This window comes from Syzygium oleosum, unplaced genomic scaffold, assembly GCF_021117445.2.
Source record: "Syzygium oleosum isolate NSW1041296 unplaced genomic scaffold, Sole_v2.1 Sole_v2.03, whole genome shotgun sequence".
NCBI lineage: Eukaryota > Viridiplantae > Streptophyta > Magnoliopsida > Myrtales > Myrtaceae > Syzygium > Syzygium oleosum.
In genome coordinates this window covers 14,918,253-14,930,511 of record NW_026607487.1, presented here as the reverse complement: position 1 = coordinate 14,930,511, position 12,259 = coordinate 14,918,253, and the positions used below count along the sequence as shown (strand labels likewise).

Here is a 12,259-nt window from a genome sequence, read left to right as displayed (position 1 = left end):
ACGAGATAACCCTTTACCTTGTGGACATGGAATTTTTCACTCATCTCACAAGTGTATGAATAGGGGACGGTGTATAGGATATGGCTTGCCTTTCATCAGCCCAACATATCTCATTTAGCATACTCAAGCAATTCCACATCATTCATTGAATTGTCCATCTTGACAAATTTCAACATGAAATTGATGGGTCAAATAGGTAAACTTACCAAGCAAAATTTCTTTCCTTGAAAGATGTGATCATTTCACAAGCTTATCAACTTCAAGCACAAAAAGTTTGCAACTTCCAAACATATTTATCATACTCAAAAATCTCATCATAAGCATGAAAAATATGGCATTAAGCATTCAAAATAAATGGTCCCTGCAAAAGGTGTGAGAACATCAACACAGAGAGACATTTTTTGGAATGGGAGCCCTTTGATTGCCCCTATTTAGAAGGAATAGATACATGAATGCTCCATCGTTGCTTTTGCCCCTGCACAAAAAAGCGTGCATGAATAGGATACTAAGCAAATGTGAATTGAGACTCGGAAGATTCCAATTAGAACTATGACATTATTTCAATCGAATTTGTCAGTCCATTATCATCATCAAAGTTCGACATGCCCCTCAGTTCGTCATCCCCTACTATTGAGCACTCATTTTCGCTCTTCGAAGATAGCATCATGCCCAAGTAGGTGTTGATCTTTTGCCCCATAGGTTCATCATCAATAGATGAAGTAAATGAAGTAAATGAGTCAGACAAACAAACAGGATTTATTTGATGCACGCTTTGGAAAAGTTTTTTTTTTTAAAGCAATGAAATGCTTTTTATTTTCGAAAAGTCTTTTTTTGGAGGGAGCATGAGAAAGCCTAGCCCTCAGAATTTCTCCTTGGATGATATTTTCCTTTCATGGTTGGATATCATCACCGGGCTAGTTTGGTATACTTCAACATGCCCTCAAAATGCAAATAAACTTGTAATTTCATTTAATAGAGTCAAATGAATTACATTATTGGAAGGGAAATGCAAATAATCAAAGCCCTACAAATAAAAACATAAACATGAATTGAAATCCTAGAAAGCAGGAAATCCTAGAAAACACTTGAAATCCTAGAAAGCATGAAAGACTCCTTCGCAGAGGAGTACAGAAATTTCTCCACTCAATAACAGCATCCGCGCTTCCAACATGGTTGGGTAGAGGGTTCCGCTGGACATTTGGTTGATCACTGCAGAAAGAGAATGCCTTTGTGTCCAAGAGGTCTTGAATTCTATGCTTCAGTACGTAACAATCATCAGTAGAATGACCGACCTCCCCCATATGATACTTACACTTCTTAGAGGAGTCATAACCAGAGAACAGCTCGGGGTTCAGGTGTTTCGGCTCACTTGAAAGCAAATTTTTCTTTTGGAGGACAGGCAGAACTTTGGATGACGGTCTAGGCAGAAGCGTGAAGCTCCTTTTAGTACCTTGTTGTCGACTAGTGAATTGGCGTCCACCTTGTTGTTTGCCAGCAGACTGCATTGTCGAGGCAGTATCACAGCTTTGTTGAGAGTAAGCTACATTCACTTCAGGTGCCGGTTCCTTATCTTTCTTGAGGGTGAACTTCTTAGCGAAGGTAGCCTGCTCAATGGCCCAACCATCGCGCAGAGCGATCTCAATGCGTTCTCCCGCAGGTATCAACTCAGCTAAAGAATTGAAATTAGAACCCAGCATTCGATTACGAAACTTGAACGGTAAAGTCTTCATGAAGGTATCAAGCATCTCCTTCTCAGTCAACTTGGGGGTAATTTGCACAGCTAGAGCTCTCCACCTAGTGGCATAGGCCTTGAAGGTCTCAGTCTTTTTCTTCTCAGTGCGAATCAAATCCTCATGTGACGAGGCCACGTCAATATTGAATTTGTATTGACGGATGAAGGCATCAGACAAATCCTTCCATGTCTTGAGCGAGTGAATCTTCTTCAAAACGAACCATTGTAAGGGGGGTCCGACTAAGCTATCTTGGAAAGTGTAGATCATGAGTGGCACATTATCGGCATACGGCACCATCCTCGTCGTGTAGTATTGTAAATGGACCTTAGGACAAGAAAGGCCATCGAACTTATTAAACTCAGGCGCCTTGAACTTCTTAAGGACTTGAACCTTGACAATGTGAGCAAGACCTCGTGAGAATTGATCATCAAAGCCTTGCATTTGATGGAATTTTTCTTCAAGCTTATCAATACGCTCAGCCTCATCACTCTTTGGTGGCTTAGAAGATGCATCGCCCCCATTTGTAATGATCGGACGAGCTTTGTCAGTTAAAGTTGCACCATTCTCAGTCGAGGAAGTGCCAATGGCAACAATTTTTCCCTTATCTTTTGACTCAACAGGAGGAGAGTCATCGGGCAGTACAATCTCTACACTCGGTTGAGCGGGTGCAGACAATGTGGAAATGCTTGTCTGTAGGGAAGCAACTTGTTTGGTGAGATTCTCGAGCACATTCAGGACTTGCTTCATCTCGATTTCAAGGACAGCAACACGAGCCTGCTCATTTTGGTCAGTCATTCTTGCTCTTGAGCGAGTACGGATTAGGGAACGTTGACGGTCCGTAATAACCTAATTCGAAAATAGAGCATGGTAAGTGTACATCCTCAAAATGATCAGTCCATGACTCAGTCTAATTGTCCCTTTTTATTCCCATTTTTCATGACATTTTTCATTACTCCTTGTACTTGTGAAAATGATGGCAAATTTCTCAGGAAATAATGACTTATGACAGACCTAGGAAAATAATAATAAAAATTGAAAGTAATTTCTTTTCAAAGCTTTATTTTTTTCTTTTTCTTTCCCTTTCAAAAAATTCAATGATTATTACTTTCAAAAATTACGATCGACCTAGACCTATCATGGACCGACCAAATATACGAAAAAGTAAGTAAATTGCAAAGCATAGGATTAGAAAACTTACTTCACCCGGTAGGACCATGGCAATCACATAGACATACGCATGAAATGTGAGGTTCGATTTCTATCTAGATTCTGGCTTGCAAAGTGGAGACGTGAGGATTACCGGGCTAAACCAGTCATGGTAGTGGTTAGGCCGGGGTTCCCCTGACTCCGGCTTAGTCAAGGAGACGACCCGGGTTGCAAAAGGTGCAACCGTGGTGGGAACTCAATGACACCATGAAAGAACTTTCAGGACCAAGAAGAGTAACCCGTACTACGCGGGTGTAGTCGGGGTGTCCGCTGTCTCAGTACCATCCTAAACCTGTGCCACCCAGGTCCGGCAGCGGGTAGTATGTACGGTGTAGTGTAAATACAAGGCACGCACAACAGGTTATATCATACAGCGCTTCGTACATAAAATAAACCATACATCCAAACACCTCCCTGCAAAACAAGGGTTCACAATCACGCCTCCCCTTATACCTCCCATTCTGCAAAAACATTTAACACCTTAAACGTTAGGGACGTACCCGAGATGCTCGCTGCCAAACAAAAATATTTTTTGAAAAGAAAAACTGGCCTAAGTCTACTAAGAGTTTTAACCTAGTCCCCAGCGGAGTCGCTAAGCTGTCGCGACCTAAATTTCTCAGGCTAATGGATTATTAAGACTAAGCCTAACTTGGGCCCTCCCAAGCCCTACCAATTCGCAACTTAGGGTTTAAGTTTTTAACATGCAAAAGTTTTCATGCTTGGAGTCGCCACTAATCTATTTGTGGTAGGTTGATTAGAAACCTAAATAAAACATAGGGAGATATGTTTTATTCCTACGAACCAGAGATTCTAAGCTCGGGGACTTGGTTACGCTAGATCTAGTCTAACGCCCTTTCGGTACCTTTTCTTTTCAAAAAAAATATTTATGCAAGCAGTCTGGATCTATTTTATTACCTAATCATTAACATGTAAAGTATTCATGTGGGTGCACAAACCATCAATTTAACACCCAAGAAAGCAATAAATAAATTGCAAGATTAGGATAATGACGTACGTTAGAGCAACGCAAGCATCTGCATTGTTAGCAGAAAATCACATAGACAATCCTAATATGATTTCTAATTAACAAAGCAAGGCACTCAAGATGTTCTTTAGGGTTTGCGCTTTATTAAAATGCAAACTAACCTATATGCAATGACGTGCAAAAATAACATGCGATTAATGCAACCTAGCATGCGAACTATATGTCATGCGACGATATGACCTAATTCTAGTGACGGACAAATAAATTATTTTTGGTATTTTTCCAATGAAATTCGAAATAAAAGAATGCCTAAAATAACACGCAATCTAACAACTTATTTTTTTGATATTTTTTATTAAAATTCGAAATTAAAAGTTACTCAAATTAAGAATGCAATTTATTAAACAATCCACACAACCCGCAAGATTATTCTTATCCAATTTGAATTAGGAAAAGAAATCAAATTAACAGTCATATCTATAGGGTTATAGATATCGACGGAAAACTGATTATTCGAATTTGGAAAGCGAATAATATCTATTATCGTATCCAAGTGATTATAGATAAGATAACGATTTTCCGTATCACCGCGTATCGTGCCTTAGGGATAAGATCGGATAGTCGTCCAGATACGTTGCTGGATTAGGAAAAATTCCTAATTCGGGGTATCTTAGAATATAGCAGATATCACATACGTTATCCTAAGATATCTAGTGATCCACAGAATATTCACAATATATTCAAACACCCGAAAATTAGGAAATAAAATATTTAAAAGAAATATTCGGATAATAATCTTACCTAATTCGCAGATAACTTCCAAATTTGAACTCGGGCTTGCGGATCACGGGGCAGGTCGACTGACGGCGAGTGGACGGCAGGCGCGGTGGCGGCGATGTGGTGGCGCTCCGGTCAATCTGCAAAACAGAAACACAGGCCACGGCCGTGTAGGGACGCCACAGCCACGGAAGCGACAGGGAACACCTGGATTGATCGGGGACGGCGTCGGGTGGTAAAGCTCGCGGGAGTTGCTGGTCTCAGCATTGTCACGGTAACTTAGACTTGCGAATGGAACCTAATAATGGAGAGCGACGGACGCGTTCTTGATTTGTAGTTGTCACGTTGCTCACTCAAACTAAAATCTCCAATTGCCACCTTCTTTTCGTTGTCTTTTCTTCTTTGGAATTCCCTGCTTCAGATCGCGTGACCATGAATTTCTTTGACTTTATGCTCCTGACCTTGGCCAACAGGTGGTGATAATGGAACAAAATCCACCCCTTGGACACGGCCTACAACCTTCAGCTTGGATAAATCGGTTTCCCGATGATGCTTGCTGGTTGGAGACACAAGCGATCGGACTGGTCGTAGTGGCGAGAGATGGGCGTCGGACTCAAGGACGGCAGCAGCTCGGAGAGCTCACGGGCAGTGGCGTTGGGCGCAGTGGTAGTGGCAGCGAGGCAGCGTGGTGAAGACGGCGCAACGGTGAGGCGGGTGCATGCGCGACCGACTCTCTCTTGCTCCTTGTTCTCACTCTCGCTCACGTGTATCTCTCATGCTCTCAAGAATTGTGTTCTGGGAATTATGAGAGCTCCCCCTCCCCCTGATTAAGGAGTATAATCACATATTTATATCGCAACCCTAGGTTAATTGGCTGGGCTTTCAAGACCTAATAGGCTTTGGCTTAGGCTTCATCCTTTAATTTTCATTTAATTCCAAATGGGCTGAATTAATTTGGGCTTTTCTTTAATTAAGCTTAATGGGTTGATTTAAGCTCAAATTAAGATAAACAAGGCCTTTTGGACTCATGATTTTCGGCCCCTATCCCCTAGGTGAGCCGAGTTCCGTTTGGTGTCCGAGCTCGATTTATGCGATGGATTTTCAGCTTACTCACCGCCGTCGGTCCAATGTGGAATGCAATTAAACTATACGATCCTAAACTATATGCTATGCGAATTTGATAATTTTTTTAGGGGTTAAAATTTAATCCCTAATTTTCTATGCAATTAATCACTAAATGATGTGCCAAAATTTAGGTATCAACAGCATCCACATGAAGAAATCTCTTACGACAAGATAATTCTTGAAACAGCGTCTTTACCCGCTAAAGATGCAAGAAGGTACTCCTATCCAAGAACATATAGATGAATTTAATAAGATTGTGATGGATATGAAAAATCTAGATTTGAAGTTAGATGATAAAACCAAGCCTTAATTGTGTTATGCTCACTACCGAGCTCGTATGAGAATTTTGTGAATTCTATGCTGTATGGGAGGGAATCCATAACTCTTGAGGATGTGAAGGCCTCTTTGAATTCCGCAAAGATGTGTACAAAGTTGAATTGAAGTGGTAGTGGTAATAAAGCCGATGGCTTAGTTGTTAGGGGAAGGTCGAATCATCGTGATAGGCGCAATAATAATAAGGGACGTTCAAAATTTCGATCAAGCCGGGACAAGAGTAAGGTGGAGTGTTACTATTGTCACAAATTTGGACACTACAAAAATGAGTGTCCTTTGCTCAAGGCTAAGGGGAAGAAGTCGATGGAAAGTTCCGATTCGGCTAGTCTGGTGAAGGATAACGAGTTGGCTGATGCAGATAATGTTCTTATTGTTTTGTCTTCGGATTGTCATGTTGACGACGAATGGATTTTGGATTCGACATGTTCATACCACATGTGTCTAAATAAAGATTGGTTCTACACATATGGGAAAGTAAGTGGGCAATAATGCAGTTTGTAGGATTGTGGGTATTGGTACAATGTGGATCAAATGTCATGACAATATAGTAAGAACTTTGACAGGCGTTAGGCACATCCCAGATTTGAAGAAGAACCTTCTTTCGTTGAGCAGTTTGGATTCTATTGGATGTATGTACACAAGTGGAGGTAGAGTTTTGGAAATTTCAAATGCTCATTGATTGTGATGAGAGGTAACAAGAAAAATAGCATTTATGTCCTACAGGGAAGTACCGTTGTGGGTTCTTCAAATGTATCATCCTCTTCAAATTCTGAGAAATCAATGTTGTGGCATATGCGGTTGGGCCACATGAGCGAAAGAGGAATGACTATCTTGAGTAAGCGTGGTTTACTATGTGGGAATCATACGGTCTCACTTGACTTTTGCAAGCATTGTGTTTTTGGGAAGCAACGCAGAGTTAGTTTCAGTATTGAGGGGCACTCGACGAAGGGCACAGTTGACTACATTTACTCCGATTTGTGGGAAGCTGCACAGGTTACATCTAAGGGTGGTGCAGTTTATCTTCTAACATTTATTGATGACTTTTCTAGAAAAGCTTGGGTTTATTTCTTGAAGCGTAAGAGTGACGTTTTTTATATGTTCAAGAAGTGGAAGATGTTGATTGAAAATCAAACTGGGAAGAAGATAAAGTGTCTCAGAACAGACATTGGTCTTGAGTTTTGCGAAGGTGATTTCAACAAGTACTGTGAAGATTCAGGGATAGTCCGACATCGAACAGTTAGGCACACACCTCAATGGAATGGGGTGGCAGAGCGCATAAACCAGACACTTTTAGAGAGAGATAGGTGTATGCTCTCTAATGCTGGACTTGGAAAAGATTTCTAGGCTGAAATCGTGAACACAGCGTGTTATTTGGTGAATCGTTCTCCTTCGACCGCAATTGAATGTAAGACTCCAAATGAGGAATAGTCAGGTAAACCTTCTGATTATTCTGGTTTGAAAGTATTTGGATGTCCCGCTTATTATCATGTAAAAGATGGAGCCAAGAAATGTATTTTCGTTGGTTATGAAAATGGAGTTAAGGGATATAGGTTATGGTGTTTTGACCCTCAGTCACCAAAGTTTATAATCAGTAGGGATGTTACTTTTGATGAAAATTCTATACTTGATTAGAGAAAGGTTATAGTTGAGTCTATAGGTATTCAGGAGGAGAATGTTGGGAAAGAGGTGGAGCTTCTTGTGGAGCATCCACGGAGAACATTTGAAGATGTTCCTATTTAGCCAGAAAGTCACTTAATGAGCAACAAGACTCATATTTATCAAAGATGACGTAGAAGAAGTTGAACAACCTTAGACTTTGGTTGCAGGGAGGCCTAAATGGCAAATTAAGCCTCCCCAAAGATATGGCTTTGCCGATTTGATAGCATATGCTCTTACAGTTGCTGAAGAGTTTCGTATTGAAGAACCTTCTACATTCCATGAAACTACCATTTGTTCTAAATCTGAGTAGTGGCTTGTCGCGATGAATGAAGAGATGGAGTCTCTTCATAAGAACCAAACTTAGGATATTATGAAATTGTCTAAGGGCAAATTAGCTGTTGGATGTAAGTGGGTCTTCAAAAGAAAGGACGGAATTCCAGGGGTTGAAGATGAAAGATTCAAGACACGTTTGGTAGCAAAGAGTTTTAGTCAGAAGGAGGGGATCGACTTCAATGAAGTATTCTCTCCGGTTGTGAAACATAGTTCCATTTGTATGTTGCTCACGTTGGTGGCCCTTTATGATCTAGAACTTGAGCAACTTGATGTCAAGACCGCTTTTCTGCAAGGCGAGCTTGAAAAGACAATCTATATGTCTCAACCCGAGGGATTTGTTGTTGAGGGTAAAGAATATCACGTTTGCAGGTTGAAACGCTCTTTGTATGGTCTCAACCAATCTCCACGACAATGGTACAAGAGGTTTGATAGCTTTATGTTGAGTCATGGCCACTCACGGAGTGCGCATGATAGGTGTGTGTACTATAGGAGATTACATGACGGTTATTTTATTTATTTGCTATTATATGTGGATGACATGCTTATTGCAGTGAAGAACGTGTTAGAGATACAACAGTTGAAGAGGCAACTTAGCAGGGAGTTTGAGAAGAAGGATCTTGAAGCTGCCAAGAAAATTCTAGGTATGGAGATTAGCAAAGACAAACAGGTTGAGAAGTTATACCTTTCGCAGAAGAGATATATTGAGAAAGTTCTTGAGCACTCTAGCATGAAAAATGCCAAATCGGTAAGTACTCCTTTGGCGTCTCATTTTAAGCTTTCAGCTTCTTTGTCGCCTAAAACCAAGGAAGAGGAAGATGAGATGTCTCGAGTTCCATATTCTAGTGTTGTGGGTAGTCTCATGTATGCTATGGTTTGCACTCGTCCAGATATTTCTCATGCTATTAGTATTGTGAGCAGATATATGGCACATCCGGGTAAAGCTCACTGGCAAGTCGTGAAATGGATTCTTTGGTACATCCGGGGTATCTCAGATGTGGGTTTGGTCTTTGATAGAAGTTGTGATATAAGGCATTCGTTTGTTGGTTTCGTTGATTCTAACTATGCAGGTGATCTCGATAAAAGGAGATCTTTGACAGGTTATATTTATATGCTTGGTGGTTCCGCGGTTAGTTGGAGAGCAACCTTGTAGGACACGGTTGCCTTGTCTACCACCGAAGCAAAGTATATGGCAGCAACAGAAGCGGCAAAAGAAGCTCTTTGGTTGAAGCGTTTGGTTACAGAACTTGGAGTGAAGCAAGAGGGAGTGTCTATTATCTTTTGCGATAACCAAAGTGCGATATAGTTGACCAAGAACGCGAAGTATCACAAGAGAACGAAACATGTCGACATCTGGTATCACTTTGTGCGTGATGAGGTTGCTAAGGGTATAATTATGGTGAAGAAAGTATTTACGGCGGATAACTCGGCAGATATGTTGACCAAACCAGTTTCTTTGACAAAGTTCAAGCATTGCTTGGACTTGATTGGCGTTTTCACCATTTGAGTTGCCTAGGCGGAGTAGATTGCGTTTCATCCCTTGTTTCCTACACCAAGTACGCTCACGTAGGCTTAAGGGTGTGTGTTGTCGATTCCGCTATTTTGGGGTAGCCTTGTGTGGTCACTCTTGGTGGTGAGGGGGAGAGGTCTTGTGGCATTTGATATAACGCTCTGGAGATTTGAAGTCAAGGTGGAGATTTGTTGAGTTTGACTTTCAAATTGACGATAAGGGTATTTTGGACCATGCACATTTATTATAGGGTTTTTTTTAAAGGGGACTATAAAAGGGATATGTTGCACAACGCATCTACTACCCCAGCCTCCACATTCTCTCCCTTCTTTGTTCTTTTTATCTTCTTGTTAGACCTTACTGCTCACCAAGTGGTTTTTGAGCTTTTCGATTGTACTCTTGTACTTGTTGCTGAAGCTAGTAAAACCCCTCTCTCTCCTTGTTGTTTTTCCCGTTTTGAGTTTCCACGTATATCTTGTGTATCGTATGATTCGATTTTGCTTTCATCCTTTCTATTTGTGCATTTCTTGGTATTGTTCCGCAACAGATTTACATATTTTTTCCAATCTTAAACTTCTATATGTAATTCAAGAGTAAGAGTGTTGGACTTTTTTTTACATACCTCAAAGTGTTAGCTCAATTAACCGTAAACAAATATCCAAAGTCGACATTGTTTGCTTTCAGGATTTCTATATAATAACTCTATGTGCTATAATTACAAAACTTACAACGTAATGTCGCAATTTCTTACCTTTTAAAGTAATGCTAGATGTAAGAAAATATTTTTAAAACCTGTTTATCAATCGAGGTGATAACTATTGGCATTTCGTTTTAGGGTCATAGTCTAGAACAACAGATTGCACGATTAATGAATGTTACGTGCATTGCTAGGACATTGGATATGCAAGTCTTCTTTGAGAACTAGTACATGACTATATATGTGGTTGCATTGCTTTCAACAAGAAACGAGCTATTCTTTTGGCTCTTTGGGCAAGTGGTGCACTATGTATAAAGCAAATTTAGCATATACCGGCAGGGAAAAACATAATTTCTACAAGCGGCTTTGTCCACTTTATTTTGATGGTTAATGAGAAAATGGATGTGTATAACCCTCAAATCAATAGTGAATAAGACTACTTTTTTAATTTTTGTTCACTGGTGTTATATGCTCTAGTTTTCCTTGCTTACATCCAAAAAATTCCTTGCTGTTGGTCGGATATAGCGCTCGGTGATGAGACCGATATAGTTATCGGTAAGTTATGTGTTGGTCATCAACAGCTTTATGATGTAGTTATCAAAGATGGTAGAACTTATCGATGACTATGAACAATGATTATCGATGACCATGAATTACAAATGTCGATGCTTGATGGCAAGTGATCGATGAGTATCTTGTTTCGATGACAAAACCAATATATAAGCCAGTTATTAAATTTGGCTAAGTGTTTGGACACAAGGAAAAGAAGAAAGGAGACAGAATGAAGATGTCGATTGAAGGCATGGATATTGAGCTGTGGCAGTGCAACCCAGTGGCACTTCAAGAGTTGTAACTGACCGTGGATGGCATCCACGTGCGAATGGGTATCCTAAAATCATGGAGGTGCAGTTATAACTGCAATGAAAGTATTAACTGCTATAAAAAAAGACAGCGTGTGATTATCAGAAAAGGATTCATGATCAAGAACACATATTCCCGCTATACTTTTACCAATGTATTAATGTTAATGTCTTTTCACTTTCCATCATTAACAGTCTTTTACCTTTAAATGTATTGCTCTTCTTCTTTGTTATGCCAATTGAAATCCCATCCGAAATTATCACAGAACCCATCTCATAAAAAATACCAAAAAATCAACTTTTTGGTGAAAAAAATTTTGTTACTTGGGTCGACGCCGTATTTGGTGAAACAGTTGCATATGAAGGGTTTATCATTAAAGGGAGGAAATTGGTTTTTGAAGTGGTAAAAGCATTGTCTAGGAATGGATTGGTCCACCAATGTTGAGTTGCTTTCTTGAGAGTGTTGCTTGATGAACTTTGAGCTGAGACATTGACAGATAAAATTGTTCTTGAAAGCTCGATCCTGTAACGGGCTTGTTTTGACAGAACATATGAGAACATAATCACATATTTTCATGGCCTTTTGCAGAAGTTTTTGGGCCTCTCGTCGAGTTCAAGTTTAGACTGAACGGTTGAACTCTCTTTGGATCGGACTGTCTGGGCCTGTTTCAGATCACGACAAAACTTGGTTAGCTGAGAGAATTGGAACTTTCCTGTTTATTTTTCCCAGTTGACTGGTCAATGCCCCCAGCCAATACATTAATGAATGCTAAACCCTTCTTTTCTTTCCTCGTGCATCGATGAATGCTGACTCCGACGTATAAAATTATATTTAGTAGATGTTAAATGAAAAGAGTCCAAAGTAGTTATTATATTGAGCAATGAAATTCAAATCTAAATGACTAATTCCATTTTCTCTAAATCTATTTACGTACAAAAAATCAAATTTAGGATGAAAAATTGAAATAGTATGATAGTGTTTGTGAAATGATACAACTAATACCGATGATCTCCATCTTATTTAATCAGCCTTTGTTAGTGCGG

The 12,259-nt window shown here is 40.0% G+C and overlaps 1 protein-coding gene across 1 annotated transcript; it reads right to left on the bottom strand.

The window, feature by feature from the left end:
* Positions 1 to 1,016: 1,016 nt before the first annotated feature.
* LOC115689807 (uncharacterized) lies at positions 1,017 to 2,528 on the bottom strand. The gene is made up of 2 exons (XM_030615962.1): positions 1,130 to 2,528; positions 1,017 to 1,024 (listed from the first exon to the last, which is right to left on the bottom strand). The coding sequence occupies exons 1-2, from the start codon at positions 2,526 to 2,528 to the stop codon at positions 1,017 to 1,019; spliced, it is 1,407 nt and encodes a 468-aa protein (XP_030471822.1).
* Positions 2,529 to 12,259: the final 9,731 nt, after the last annotated feature.

Bases quoted from the DNA above. Each gene is read 5' to 3' on its own strand.
- LOC115689807 (XM_030615962.1), bottom strand. From the start codon at position 2,528: ATGACTGACCAAAATGAGCAGGCTCGTGTTGCTGTCCTTGAAATCGAG.